This window comes from Nycticebus coucang, chromosome 21 (assembly GCF_027406575.1).
Source record: "Nycticebus coucang isolate mNycCou1 chromosome 21, mNycCou1.pri, whole genome shotgun sequence".
NCBI lineage: Eukaryota > Metazoa > Chordata > Mammalia > Primates > Lorisidae > Nycticebus > Nycticebus coucang.
The window spans coordinates 21,564,294-21,580,296 of NC_069800.1; the positions used below are offsets into that span (position 1 = coordinate 21,564,294).

Consider the following 16,003-nt stretch of genomic DNA (forward strand, 5'->3'; position numbering starts at 1 on the left):
TGCAGGAAAACCTTAAAAAAGGACACAGAAGAAAGTCATGTGCTTCTTGGGTAAAGCAAATAAAGATATTAGCTTAAGGAAACTGCCCTCCAGGTAAATGTAAAAGCAAAATTCCTCCTAGCAACATTAGAAAGTGAAATACTCTTACTTAGTGGAAAACTTATGGGCTCAAAGTAATTATTTAGCCAAATAGTAAAACCAGTCAGTCTATGAAAACCATACAGAACATAAAAGTCTGTAACTCTGTTAGGTAGGCATAGAAATTTATAATCTCTGTTTCATAATTTCCCAGTGTTCATTTATATACCTAAATTAAAGTAATTTTAATCTAGGCAAAAACCACCCTGAAAGTTTTTTTAAAGATGCTTATACCTAAACCCAGGTTAACAGCAACAAAAACATATAGAAAGGAAAATATCTTACGTAATTCTTTTAAAATTTTTTATTGGGGGGGAACTTACATATGAACAAAAATATAAAATCTACTAAGTTATAAAGAAGATGGACAAATACTTGAAGCATATGAAATATCTTTTCTAAAACATATATAGAATAACTTACTCATTACCTACAAAAGAATTGTTCTGTATGAAGCACCAGGTTCGTTCCCCAACATATCCACCAAAAAAAAAAAAAAAGAAAAAGAAAGAAAGAAAAAGAAAAGAAACAACAACAACAACAACAAGGAACTGTTCACTTCCATTTTTGTTTAATCATTTGGCATTTCTGTTTTTCTTTCTCTAAATGAAATCAGTGATATATTTACTTGGACCTGCTTTCTATTCATTTGTTGAATATGTATTCACAATTGGGGGTTACTGGGCTACACCTTTCTTTTTCTTTTTTTTTTTTTTTGAGACAGAGTCTCACTTTTTACCCCTCAGTAGAGTGCTGTGGTGTCATAGCTCATAGCAACCTCAAACTGATAGGCTCAAGTGATCCTCTCTCCTCAATTTTTTATTTTTAGTAGAGACAGAGTCTCACTCTTGCTCAGGCTGATCTCGACCTCCTGAGTTCAAGTGATCTGCCCGCCTCGGCCTCCCAGAGTGCTAGGATTACAGGTGAGACCCACCATGCCCAGCCTGGGCTATACCTTTTATAATTAAAACATTATTTTAACAAATCAATAATAAAAATAATTTGATTTGGGTTTTTTTCAACACAGATGGCTTAGAAACAAAAAGAAACCTGATTTTTTTCTATTGTGATCTTATAAATATCCTTCTAACATATTTGTATTTATATATATACATGTGTACATATATACATACATATATATGAAGTATGCCTACCACTACCTTGTAGTAAACTTCAAAAAGTGTTGAGATGCCCCCAAGAGCTGCCTGCAAAGCAAACGGCATCGTAGCTTGGGCAGGCTGAGCGCTTCATTTCGGCTTCTCTCACCCCCTCTAGCGTTTGCAAAGCTCATCTGTCTGATTATCCAGTTACCTCACTGAATAGCAGCTCCGCTAAGTCCTGCCCATCTATGACATCACCTCCTTGTTCCACCACTGCGAGGTGAAGCTTTAAACTTCAGACTTGGAGGTGGGCTCTGTGCAGTAAAGCGGAATGCTCTCCCTCGCACGCTCCTCAGCGGAGGAGTGATCCGCGCAGGACCAGCTCAGCCTGCAGCTGCCGCTGGCTTTGTGTGGACTGGACGCAGAGGGGAGAGGGGGAGGGCCATTACTCCAATCACAGTGAATGGAATTACAGCTGTAGCGCCAGTGTATGTAGGATCGCTTTCCTCGTCTTCCTGGTAAGTGTTTTCCATTTCTTTTCTTAGGACTGTCACAGAAAGTTTGCTTGGTTTTACTCTCTAGTCTAGAAAGAAATGACTCGGTACTATGAGGAATCCAAACAGGAATTTGATGAATTCTGTCACCAGAACGAGCAATGTATGTGCGTGCAAGCCAGCAAAGAAAAAATTGATTATACAGCCAAATGCAAGAAGTTTCCTAAAACCTTCTTTCATTAAAAAAATAATAATAATAACAAATAGCTATTTTCTGTGTCAAGTAATTGCCATTTGAAAAGAGGCTTATGGAGAATAGCAAGTTGGAAAGTTAAATGTTAAATATTAAAGAACACAAGGCAGAGTCTTCACAGAAAAGCTGAAGGTCTTGCTAACTTGGTGTGTACTGTATGTGTGGTATGATCACCAATTGCTGTTTTTACAACCGTGAAAGAAAATCAATAATCCCTCAGCCCGTGAGTACGCAGTACATGAAAAGCATACATCTTGCTCACAGCTAGCCGAGCTACTCCTGGAGACTTCGGTGCCTCTCTGTAAAGGATTAACAGCTACACCTAGATTTTAAAGCTTGCACTGCTATCTCCTGCCAGAGCTGCTTCAAGCATTTCAGGCTTGCGGATCTCAACTAGTAAATTCAGCTAAGAGGAGGGGGAAACTCTCTTCCAAACCGTATTCCCTCTTCAGTAGAAAGCCAAAATCCATTGCTTAGGCAAGTGTAGTATGTGACTAGCATAGTAAACGGGTAAGTCTGCTCTGAAAAACTAACAAAGCTAACCCTGGAAGCTATGTGTGCAGTTAATTTGGGGGTGGCAGGGGGTAAAATAAAGAGTAGAGCCCTCATCAAGTGGGATATGCAGAATACCATTCTTTGCAACTTGTAACAGAAAAATTTTACACTGGAAGAAATGCATTTATACCAAAGCTTGAAAATTAGTTCGATCTCAAAAATAATTTTTTTTATTAAATTAGGTCCGAAATAAAATGGTTGCATAGGGGTAAAGAATGCAACAGGCCCATATTTTCTCACCATCTGGAGGGTTAGTTTTCATTTACATAGAATTAAAAAGAAAAAAACCTTGATATTTTTCAATTATGGAACCAGTTTTAATATTTATTTAAAAATTTCTTAATATATCTATATGCTATAAAAGGCAGATCTATATTATCTTATTAGCCTGAAACAACATAAATAAAACCCCTAGAAAAGTGCTTCGCTGTAGCAACACGTTTCATTTTTTTCCTAACAGCATAAGAACATCCTGACCATCATTGCCATAAAGAATGAATTTGGCTGTTTTTAGGTAGAATCATTTATGCCAGACCCAAAGTGACAGATAACTAATATTCACCTCTTTTTAAATGAGTAAAGAAAGAAATTAATCCTTCAAAAGTACCACAATAATTTTAATATTATGACCACAACGAATACTAATGCCAGGTTTTTAATCATGCAAAGATTAAATTAGAAATAGGTCACTTATTTTGAGCACATTTACACACACATATGTACATCTGTTTATTAGCTTGAAATAAAAATAGCATTACAAAAACGTGATTACATGTATTTGACTAAAAAATTAGTTTACTTTTTTAATAGAGTTGCCAAAACACATCAAGCCCAAGGATCAGCAAAGATATTTTAATGAATCAATAAACATACTGAATTCATTAATACTGTGTTTCTGCATCACTATCAGTTATTCATTGGCTTTTCATTTCTCTGTCCCCCACCCCTTAAATCAGTTATGGTTAGGTTCAAATGCTCAATTAAACACTTCCTAAACATAATATTTGTGAAATATATAATTGAGCAGCAAATAAAGTTTTTACAAAAAGGAGAAAAACGATAAGAAAATTTGTCATAACTAAATGTGACAGCAAAATACAAGGTATGTTTCTTTTGTTTTCAAGTGTTAATTAAGGAGCCTCCAATTCTATCAAAACTTTTTCAGAGCTAAATGAAGCAGTGTGAAATAAATTTGGTTGAAATCTTGTGGCTGTCAGACTTTGTTAGCAAGCTATTAATTATCTTTACCCCAGTTTCTTCTCTAGACTATATTGCCCAATCAAATAGAAACTCCAATTACGCTCAGCTTCTCCTGCCTAGGGACACAGACCCTAATGAACACTCGGTCTTTCTAGATGAAAAATACAATAATCAGCTTTAAACATGCAACTGAGCTGCAGAGAGATTTTTCTGTGCTTTTCTTGGCCACCCATCCTAAGGCTTCCTCCTCTTTCTGGATTATTTTGAATAATTTTAAGCTCTACAAAAATCATTATTTGCTTTGTCTTAAAATTATACAAATGATTTTTCTTTCTTGCTTTTATTTTTGATGCACCAGCATTCATACCAATATTAAATTTAATCTGGCCATTAAAAAAAATATTTGGTTTAGTGTTGCCATTTCAGTCAATTTTCAACTCCTCCCCCCTTAAGGTGGGTGGCCTACATAACAAAGAATGTTATGAATGTCAATTTCCAAAGCTAATAATAATTCTAAGTAAAACTATATTCTTTTATTTAAACAGGTTTATTTAAAAAGCATTATAAATAACTGTTTAAAGTCAAATGAAGAACACCATAAATGAAGTTAACCAGGGAAATAAGATTCAGTAAATTTTTCAAAAGCCATAATTTCTCCCCACTTTTTTCCTCATTTCCCTCTTTTCCCCCTACCCCCCACCTTTTGCCCCAGAGGCCTTCACTGTTCTTCTCAACGGGAGGCTTTGTTGTAATTAAAGCAGAGAAAAACTGGCCAGCAGCAGCCAACATCTGACTTGCCGCTTCTGAAAGCCGTGTTCTGGTAGAGTGTACCACCCCCCAGCGGGCAAAAACTCTACAGTAAATCTCTCAGCAATATTAATCCTCAAAACTGCATTTTCTCTTCAGAGTATAAAAAGGGATGTTTCTTAACTCCTTTTATCATTCCACCATTTCAATAGTTTACCATAAGTCAACAAATTTCCAGCAAAAAGATGGTTTGTAAAATATCCTTTGAAAAAGATTTCTTCCTTTTAAGAACCAAAAAGCTACCTACATTTTAGAAAGCATTTTTCAGTTTCAAAATACAAGTCAGTATTATCACTTAATTTGTTTAAATATCTCACTAAAGTCAGTTTTGAAAGCCATGTTCCTACTGCATAGGAAAGGACTTTGATTTCATGACTTTGATTTATTTATCTATAAGAATACAGAGAAAAGAGATTTTAAGTAAAAAAGGAATAAAACATAATTTAAGTAATAGCTGAAGTTTTATTTGCTTTGCATATGCATAATCTCTTTTCTACCCTAAAATCAAGTGTCAGTAATGCATCAGAAACTCTCTCCAGGTATTAGTCTGTTTAAATGAGAGGAGGGAGAAATTGCTCTCCCTTGATAAGACAATGACAGCTTTTGTTCTTTATTCTTTCCTTTTACATGTGCACAAGTTACCGTGGCAACTTTGAAGAGAAAACCCACAGACCACATTTGTTTAAACATCATTTTTTAAAGTGTGCCACTGGACTGTGGATTGATCAGTTTATGTGTTGTTAAATCTCTTCCTCTTCATCTGGTTGAAATACCTACTTGGACATGAAAAAGCAACGTGTTTTATGATTTTAGATGGTCTCACCAACCAGCACTGTGCTTTCCATACAGTAGACTCAAATGTTTGTTGAACTAATGTATGGAAACTTAAATATTAGAAATTTAAAGCACATCAAACAAATCATGATCATATTCTTAAAAAGGAATTGCTAGTTTATAATGAGAAAATGTTTGTGGTTTAACAGAAGTAATCATACTTTCCATTACAATTGTTCAGAAGTCAGCACAAACTTCAAGCATGGCCCTTTCCCCAAGCTTTCTGCTACTAATCTTCACCACTCTCTAAATTAATATTTTATTCATCCTTACCAGTCTTGGTTGTCTAATTCATGTAGGGTGGGCTCAATCTCATAAAAAGAAGCAGAATTCACTATGATAAAAGGTAATATCCCAGTTTATCTTTTTGTTTTAAGGATGCTCAACTTAACTTTACAAGCCAAAATAAAGAAAGCAGAATTTGACTCATTTATCATAAACCTATAGGGAAAAAGAACTAGTAACAGAAAAGGAGAAAGTAAAAATCCTTAACTTTGGAAATTTGATCACCTTTCTAGCCTTCTTCAAGCTAGAAAATAATCTGGATAAAACCAAGTATGAAAAGGCAGACTTGCTTCTCTGCTTCTCAGCAAACCCTTCAGACTTCATGACTCTCAAGAGGAGAGTTAGAGGTCCTTCTGCTTGCCTGGCATTAAACAAAAGAATTGGAACTTTGCTGAAATCTGATGATCGTGGAAAGTTTAACTACCAGACAGGCTGCTTAGAAAGCATTTTGCTGTCACTATCAACTAGCCTGATGTACTCCAGTTTTTCAGTTTAACCATATATGTAGTTTATTTGAAATACCATTTATTGTTGCAAAGACTTAGCCTTCACAGGTTGTCCATTTTGTTGAGCTTTCTAGCAGCAATTTAAGCCTGTATAAACAAATTATTTTCCTAATATTACAATTGTATAAATTACACTTTATCTAGAAAAATTCACAAAGTTGAAAAAAATTGATTAATTATGTGCTTTCCTTCAAAGTTTTAACTCAAAATAAGGCAACTAGCTTGGATTAAAAGTTCATTCTACACATCATTTTATCTTTAGATTTGATACAGTTTTTAAAATTCCTAGCATTACGAAAACATTCTGTGAGGCAAATCATTAAAAAGAAACTAAAATCTCAAAACCTTATATTCGAATTAAGATTTTTGAAAAATGAATAATGATCAAATAAGTCAAATTAAAATCAATTTAAACCTCAGATAGCAAATAAAACATGTAGGAAGTTAGCATTAAGATATAACTTCATCTTAATTTAAGTGTTAGTCTCAAAATGTAAGATATATCTTCTCATTGCAAACATTCCCACCTCCAAAATATTATAGCATAGTAGCAAGGAAGGAATCATATAAACATGTAGCTTGCCTCACATTCTTGATTTTATTAAGTGCCTATTTTCTATTTCTATTCACATATAACTTCTTAAATTATATTAGTTTCCCTAAAATATATCAAAATGATAGCATCATTATTTATTTACATGTTTCCCTCAATGAAAACATGAAAATAACTTGGAGATGTTTCAGACTTGATGATTACATTATGACTGCCAAAAGAAAAAAAAATCCACTATTTTATTTATAAAAAGAAACTGAAGAGAAGGATCCCTGTTAAAAATTTGCTTCACCAGTAAAGTGATTATGTTTTCTTCTTTTTGCAACAATTGTAAGTGGTGTATACTTAACTAATGACTCCATTAAAAAATAATTTTTAAACATTCCATTAGGTAACCAGGGGTCCGGTTATGTTTTTTCCCCCAAGTTACCCCATTAACAACATTTTTCTAAAAGATCGATTCCTTTTTGTTCCGAAGTAATGTCCTCTTTCAAGCCTATGCAGACAGAAGGGCTCTGAAGTCAGTGTTGTGGAAACCTGGCCACAGCGTACATGCTGGTGGGGGTCATTTTTCTTTTCTTCATTCACATTCAACTACAGTGTCTCTATGTGCATGAATATGAATACGTAGATCCAGCTCAGAACAAGGGAATTTAAGCCCGGGGGTAGTTTTGATTATTTTTAATGGAGAGATTACTACGGCCTTTAATATGCCAAAAACAAAAACAAAAAAACCTGTTTAGCATTATACTTTCAGACATAAAGGGGAAGAAGATATAAAATAAAACACCATCAAACATGAATGGATCTGTTTTGAGCTTAAGGGAGTAAGGGAATGTGAGAGGAGCTATAAACATTATGTTATCTTCATTTCTGAAAGAGTATCCTTCCCTCCTAAGAAACCTGTTTGATGTTTTTGCTTTTGTTTTAATGCAATTTGGGGAAAGGAGAATGATATTTTCCAAGAACTTAATGAGATTTAAGGCTTTCTGTTAATCCCACATTATTACCACCATTATACAAATGGCAAATGTGAGTTTGCATATCAAACAGCAAAGGAAGCAGTTTCACAAATGTAAAACAGGTAAAATAAACAAATTAATCCTTCTTTTCACACCAGTTTAATTTTTTTTTCTTTCTCAAGGTTAAAAATGTGAAAATCAATACATATTCTTAGACCCTGATTAGGTGAAAGATATATAGTTCAAATACAAGATAAAAGGCAGTTATTTTACGTCTGGTTATCATGATCGTCATCACCTTGGACATGTTATGGTCTGACCTGACTCAGGGAACAATCAATTTTTAAATCCCCATTCAGCAGATTCATCATCTCAGCTTTGGAGTACGTCTTGGCTCACCTGTATCCTTGAAACATTAGAAATGCTTGACTATTAGTTACATATTAAGCAAGTCCTCACCTGTTATTTTTATAATGGTTTAATTAGTTTCTCATACAATTTAACAAAAGTAATTGTTTTCTAAACTTATTTCTAAACCACGTTATTTTATATGTTCAATAACTTTCAAGCTTAAAAACATTTCTAGCAGATTCTTTTAAAAGTAACTTTGAAATTTCGACAGCTTGGTTTTCCATTTTCAAACACTGAGGAAGCCAACAGTTTTCAAGAAAATTATACTTCTGAAATTCAACAATAATGAGCAAAGCCCTGAAGGCATCACAGTAAAACCTCATATTAAATAATAAATCATTTAAACTTTCCTCTGTGAGCACTTTGCAATATTCACTTGAGACAGCTTTATCCATCTGCTAATTGCTATTTTTGTTTCAAGTTGCCTAAATAATAAACTGTATGTGTCTGTAATGTTTTTTTAAGTTTTCTTTTGTTAATACAGTCTGTCACTGCTTTAGTATCTACTTGGCAATCTACAAGGCACTGAATTTTCCTAGAGAACCAGAAACACAAATTATGGCCTTATTTAACATGCACATTCAATAAACATTTCAATTATAGAACAGTTACTATCCTTGTTGGTCACTAGGTAATAACTGGGCAAGAAGCAAATTGCTAGTGGATTAGTCCTTAATTTCAGGGTCAAATATTTCCATGATATTCAAATGTTCCCTACATGTACAGAAAGTACCTGAGTGGGTGACCCCTGCATAACTCATTCTGATAGTACTCACCTCCCTCATAACTCCTTAAATATCTTCACTCATGTTAGTTAATGGACAAAGCAGTCAACATTAAAATTAGTCTTGCCTTGTTAGTCAAGCCAAAAGTCTTTCAGAAATGGAAAAAGTGCTTATTGAAAATTAGCATGTTCATATCTGAACCTAGAGTGAAATGCCCTATATTGATATGCTTTCCTAATAGTCATTACAAGAGGATGGATTGAAATAATAATGTCCTTTCTATTCCAAGTACAGATTTTTCCATTTCAGTGTGCTAAAGAAAATTACGATAGTATTCTCCAGAAAAATGAAATATAACTTGAACTTCTATGCCACTTTGGGGCAAGAACACCTGAGTGCCTAGAGTCCCAAGATCATCAAGCAGTCCTTAGGCAACTGCTAAAGAGGAAGATGGTGGTGTCCACCATCCGCAATTGGGAAAATTGAAACCTGTATAAACAATCAAACAGGGCACTGAGAAAACCAAAAGAAAAGCTTTTAAAGCAGAGATTTTTCACCTCCTTAAATTGTGGATTGTGTGACTTTGTAAAACCATGTTCAGAAATTTCTGTAAAGTTACCTTGGCATTTCTGTCAAAAATGACCTGGTTATATATTTTTTCACCTCCTTAACACCATGCTTACTTTGTTCTTTTAAAACACATTATCATTTTTTTAAATTTATTTATTTATTTTTTTTGTAGAGACAGAGTCTCACTTTATTGCCCTTGGTAGAGTGCCATGGAGTCACACAGGTCACAGCAACCTCCAACTCCTGGGTTTAAGGCGATTCTCTTGCCTCAGCCTCCAGAGTAGCTGGGACTACAGCTGCCTACCACAACACCTGGCTATTTTTTTTTGCTGCAGTTTGGCTGGGGCTGGGTTTGAATCTGCCACCCTCAGTATATGGGGCTGGTGCCCTACCCACTGAGCCACAGGCACCACCCCACATTATCATTTTTATGGCTATGATTTTAAAATAAAGTTTTAAAGATTGGTCTGAATTTGGAAAGTCGTGGAAGGGCTCACCGCCTCTTGAATAAAGCTTTGCTTCTCTGTTTTAGTGACACAACAATCAGTTAACACTAGAAATTATCTGTTTGATGACAGTCTCAACTTTGGCTCCTACTTCATTTATATAGTAAAATGGGATGCCTAAGAACAAAGAGGTCAACCTACCCCTTTCCACCAACTACTATGACGAAAATGTTTTTGCTTAAAGAAATAATTAAAGTTAAATCTCTAAGAAATTTCTCTAGTTTGTTAAAGTTCATTATCAAAAATTCTTTTACTTTTACTTTCACAGGAGATGCTCAGTCCCAAAATATTTTAAGGAAGAGAAATATAAAGGAAATTTAGTATGCTTCCTTTTCTTTCCATGAAGAATATTTGAATTGTTTCCTTTTCCTCTTAAAAGACAATACCTGATCTTTTATAACGTGACTGCACCAGAAATTCTGAGAAAGCAGCAAGAAGCAAAAGCTGGAAATAGCTATTTAACAGCAGGTAATCATACATCAGGATGTAGCTACTGTACAAAGTTTATATTTGGATAATCCTGGATGGGAATAAAGTTAGGGGGTAACTGCCTGCAAAACCTATTACTGTACAGGCCTTAGCATCATGAATGGCTTTCTTCATGAGGATCTGAAGTCACTATCTCTGACCACATTGCACAGAAGAGCCAATAAGAATTTCAAAGAGGGCAGTTTCCACTAAGGGAATTAAGCTACACAAAAGGAACCTTCACACAGAAACTCTATCAGAAAGGAAAAAAAGTACATAGGAAGCCATGTGTCCTACATAGTAACAGGAAGCTGAATTGTCTCTGGCCCCCACTTTAATGAGCTTGCCCACCATGCTGAACCGCAGCTGGAATGTTCATTGACAACAGCAAGCCTGCTCTGGAGGTGTGAGCAGCATAGGATTACTTGAATAAACAGTGAAGAACATTTCCAAGGACTAAACAAAAGTTTATAAGTCCCAGCCCCTCGCCAGGAAAATAACATATGTGCATTGGATATTTACCCACGCAAAATTTACTGACATCGTTCAATAAGGTAGGAAAATGTTAAAAGTATTTTATTTTCATACCTAAAGTTTAAAGGCAGATTAACACTTGAAAGTACAGAAAAAGTTATACAATAGGTTACTATAAATCTATACTTATCTAGCCATGGAATAGTTGAATCATGCTCTAGGTTAAAATTTGATTTAAAGAAATAAAAGTGCACTGTGAAAACACGTTATGTAGAAAATCTTGAACAATGTGGATAAAATCATTAAACCATGTAGTATGAAACACAACAAATGGGAAAAGAGAAGAAAGACATGGTTTAACATGAAATAGAATTTTCTACCTAAACTAGCCAGATGTATTATCTATGTAAATTCTTTCCAAAAAGCAAATGAAAGAGTCCTTCTCATCTTCTTGATAGAAATATCTTTTAAACAATGTTTAAAGTAATAAAGCTAATTATTCACTTCATTGAGATTTAGACTCTCGAGATGTGTGTAACTATTTCTTAATAATTAAGAAAACAGATTTTTTGCTACCCATTTCTATGCTTATTCAGTCCTTTAATAAGAAATAGACATAAAAATTTATTTTTTAATAAGAGTAAAATTATCTTTAAATACAACCAGATTCCCATGGGTCAATTATTATGAATATTAAAGAAAAATTATAAATTTGATTAGCTTGGTCAGTGACTGGTTATAAGATGGATAATGAATATAATAAAAATGCTTTAGCCTATTCAATAAAACTTTATTATATTCAGCATTTGAAAATCAAATGGGTTTAGGACATGATACTTTTTAATTTATATGCCAGAAATAGTTAAGGTAAAGAGATTATATGATTGTGTTCATTGTTAGCTTGCAATAAATCCTAAGCATGCACCCTAATAATTAAAATATTAAAATTGATTATAGATGCTTTAGTTTTGCACATCTGTTTTAAAGACTATTTTCAGCATGCTGGCCTGATTGTTTTCTTTTTTTCACTCATTTGATGTTAGGGTCCTAAAGCCACGGAAGCTACCTTATATAAAGACCTCAACACTGCTGACCATGATCAGTCCAGCCTGGACCATCTTCCTCATCGGGACTAAAATTGGGCTGTTCCTTCAAGTGGCACCTCTGTCAGTGATGGCTAAATCCTGTCCGTCTGTGTGTCGCTGTGATGCAGGTTTCATTTACTGTAACGATCGCTCTCTGACATCCATTCCAACAGGAATACCAGAGGATGCTACAACTCTCTACCTTCAGAACAACCAAATAAATAATGCTGGGATTCCTTCAGAGTTGAAAAACTTGCTGAAAGTAGAAAGAATATTCCTATACCACAACAGTTTAGATGAATTTCCTACAAACCTCCCAAAGTATGTAAAAGAATTACATTTGCAAGAAAATAACATAAGGACTATCACTTATGATTCACTTTCAAAAATTCCGTATCTGGAAGAATTACACTTAGATGACAACTCTGTCTCTGCTGTTAGCATTGAAGAGGGAGCATTCCGAGACAGCAACTATCTCCGCCTGCTTTTCCTGTCCCGTAACCACCTTAGCACAATTCCCTGGGGCTTGCCCAGGACTATAGAGGAACTACGTTTGGATGATAATCGAATATCGACTATTTCTTCACCATCTCTTCAAGGTCTCACTAGCCTAAAACGCCTGGTTTTAGATGGAAATCTGTTGAACAATCATGGTTTAGGTGACAAAGTTTTCTTCAACCTAGTTAACTTAACAGAACTGTCATTGGTGCGGAATTCCCTGACTGCTGCACCAGTAAACCTTCCAGGCACAAACCTGAGGAAGCTTTATCTTCAAGACAACCACATCAATCAGGTGCCCCCAAATGCCTTTTCCTACCTAAGGCAGCTGTATCGACTGGATATGTCCAATAATAACCTAAGTAATTTACCTCAGGGTGTCTTCAATGATTTGGACAACATAACCCAACTGATTCTTCGCAACAACCCCTGGTATTGTGGGTGCAAGATGAAATGGGTACGTGACTGGTTACAGTCACTACCTGTGAAGGTCAACGTGCGTGGGCTTATGTGCCAAGCTCCAGAAAAAGTTCGCGGGATGGCTATCAAGGACCTCAGTGCAGAACTGTTTGATTGTAAAGACAGTGGGATTGTGAGCACTGTTCAGACAACCACTGCAACACCTAATACAGTGTATCCTGCCCTAGGACAGTGGCCAGCTCCAGTGACCAAACTACCAGACATTAAGAACACCAAGCTGACTAAGGATCAGCGAACCACAGGGAGTCCCTCAAAAAAAACAATCACAATTACTGTGAAGTCTGTCACCTCTGACACAATTCATATCTCTTGGAAACTTGCTCAACCCATGACTGCTTTAAGACTTAGCTGGCTTAAACTGGGCCATAGCCCAGCATTTGGATCTATAACAGAAACAATTGTAACAGGGGAACGCAATGAATACCTGGTCACAGCCCTGGAGCCTGACTCACCCTACAGAGTATGCCTGGTTCCCATGGAAGCCAGTAACCTCTACCTATTTGATGAAGCTCCCGTTTGTACTGAGACTGAAACGGCACCCCTTCGAATGTACAACCCTACAACCACCCTCAATCGAGAGCAAGAGAAAGAACCTTATAAAAACCCCAATTTACCTTTGGCTGCCATTATTGGTGGGGCTGTGGCCCTGGTGACCATTGCCCTTCTTGCTTTAGTGTGTTGGTATGTTCACAGGAATGGATCACTCTTCTCAAGGAACTGTGCGTACAGCAAAGGGAGGCGAAGAAAGGACGACTATGCAGAAGCTGGCACTAAGAAGGACAACTCTATCCTGGAAATCAGGGAAACTTCTTTTCAGATGTTACCAATAAGCAATGAACCCATCTCGAAGGAGGAGTTTGTAATACACACCATATATCCTCCTAATGGAATGAATCTGTACAAAAACAATCACAGTGAAAGCAGTAGTAACCGAAGCTACAGGGACAGTGGCATTCCAGACTCTGATCACTCACACTCATGATGCTGGAAGACTTGCAGCAGACTGTGTTTCAGGTGTTTTAAACCTAAAGAAGGTAATGGTAGGAACCCTGTTCTACTGCAAAACACTGGAAAAAGATTCTGAAAAAAGCAATGTACTGTACATTTGCCATATAATTTATATTTAAGAACTTTTTATTAAAAGTTTCAAATTTCAGGTTACTGCTGCGATTGATGTAGTGGAGACGCCTGAACACAATTCTATATTTTAGTATTTTTTAGTAATTTGTACTGTATTTTCCTTGCAAATATTGAAGTTATAAACCATTTACTTTGTGTTCTACTGAGTAAGATGACTTGTTGACTGTGAAAGTGAATTTTCTTGCTGTGTTGAACAATCAGGAGTGCGTTCACATGAGATCCTTGTAGTATAAATAAGCACAGGCCATTTTTCACTTTGGTATTAATGAAATGTAAAAAAAACTGGCTGAATGAGAAAAATTAAATTTCAAAAAATAGCTATGAAATAATGTTCCAATTATTAAATTTGTATTATCCTAGTGGTATACAATAAATCAAAATGTGTGAAGTAATGGGCAATATCAGACTTGCTGCGTATCTCCATTTTTGTTCCAGGCAAATTAGATATTCTTAAGAAAGTTAAGCATATCTTCTGAAGACATCAGCTCACATAGAAAGAATGTGAAGACTATTGTTAAAGCCACCATCAAAACTTTTGAGAATAAATGACTTTACAAAAACAATAATGTAAATGTACATCCAAGTTAGGGGGGAAATGTGTACTTAGGAAAACATGACAACTTAGACTTGTATAGTAAGTATAATGAACACAAATACCAGAATTGCATTTTGGTTCTGCCTATACCATTCTGATTTTTGAAAAGTAAATTCTAAACACAAAATTGTTAGTGTTTATGATGTTTTATCATGAAGGATGTCAAAGAAAAATCTTACGCATATTAAAAATGTAGTGTAACTGTAAGCAATTCCCCTCAACATTCCAGAGAAACTAATATCTTAAATAAGAGAGAATGTAAAAGAAAAATAAATACTAGAAATCAAATTTAGATCTGGTTTATGTGAAATGTTCTAACACTGTACATAAATGCTCGATTTATTTCCACAATGGTCAAGAATACTGCCCATTACTGTCACCGTTTTCCAGATATTACACAATGAACTTGTAACATTTCTTTCTAGCTTCCTACTGAGTCGTGAGCTATTACTTGTTTAAAAACCATATCACTTTTCGGTTGCCATGATTTTTTCTTTTTTTAACAAAAACCAAAGTGCATTGTACGCCCTTTGGCCAGTCTTGTATGTGCCTTGATCCAACGCTACATGTATTCAGCTTTTAAAACTCGACAGATTTTTCATACTTCCTTAGATATGAAAAATTATGGTCTTATTGCTGAATAAACTAAAAAAAAAAAAGTACAGATAATTGTGCTTGCTTTTTCAGGATTATGTTACTACCACTAAGTAGAAAATTGCCCAGCACATTAGTCCTAAACTGGCCCATGTATTTTTCTAGGCATAAAAATCAAAGTTGGCTACAAATAAAAAATAAATAGCAATCTCTTGAAGTTGAGTATCATTTTACTTTGAAGAGAGTTTAGTGTTTTATGTACAAATTACTTGTTTATCTGTAGATGGAAAATAGTTTCAGGGTTTTTCCCTCTCATGTGAACTGCTGCCATTGTTCTGACTGAGACTTTTTAAGGTGGTCTTTGAAAAGCTAATTATTTTTTAATAGCCTTTGGTAGAGTGAATTGGCATCTGTGATTTGTGAAACACGTATGTGGTCTTTGACCCTGTTCCTGGCATACAACTCTTAAAATCCTCAGACTCCCCCAAGTGATGTCTTTTTGTATGCTAAGGAGTCTGCTGATGCCTGCCAGTCCCTAGGTAGCTTCAGATTGGGTGCAGGTCAGGACAAGCACCAAGGCTTGACTAGAGGGTTGGGACTGTTAGCGCACCTAACCTCAGGGAAGGGCAGAGGGACTAAAGGTTAAGTTGATAACCAATGGACAATTGAATAAGTCCTGCCTATGTAATATCAGCTTCATAAAAATCCTAAGAACAGGGTCAGAGAGTTTCTGGGCAGCAGAACCAAGTAGAGATTTCTGTCGGGTAGCA

At 35.4% G+C, this 16,003-nt stretch overlaps 2 protein-coding genes across 5 annotated transcripts in view; one reads left to right on the forward strand and one right to left on the reverse strand.

Annotated features, from left to right (window-relative positions):
- Positions 1-16,003, reverse strand: part of MACROD2 (mono-ADP ribosylhydrolase 2) — a 2,256,418-nt gene that overhangs the window by 1,862,561 nt on the left and 377,854 nt on the right. The window lies entirely within an intron of this gene.
- Positions 1,510-15,284, forward strand: FLRT3 (fibronectin leucine rich transmembrane protein 3). Of its 4 annotated transcripts, none has more exons than XM_053574066.1 (3): positions 1,511-1,756; positions 10,168-10,367; positions 11,885-15,284. In XM_053574066.1, the coding sequence occupies exon 3, from the start codon at positions 11,937-11,939 to the stop codon at positions 13,884-13,886; it is 1,950 nt and encodes a 649-aa protein (XP_053430041.1). In that variant the 5' UTR covers positions 1,511-1,756; positions 10,168-10,367; positions 11,885-11,936; the 3' UTR covers positions 13,887-15,284. The 4 variants fall into 4 exon arrangements, with proteins under 4 accessions (XP_053430042.1, XP_053430041.1, XP_053430040.1 ...); XM_053574065.1 differs by having other exon boundaries at positions 1,536-1,756; positions 10,168-10,921; XM_053574069.1 differs by having other exon boundaries at positions 1,572-1,756; positions 10,279-10,921.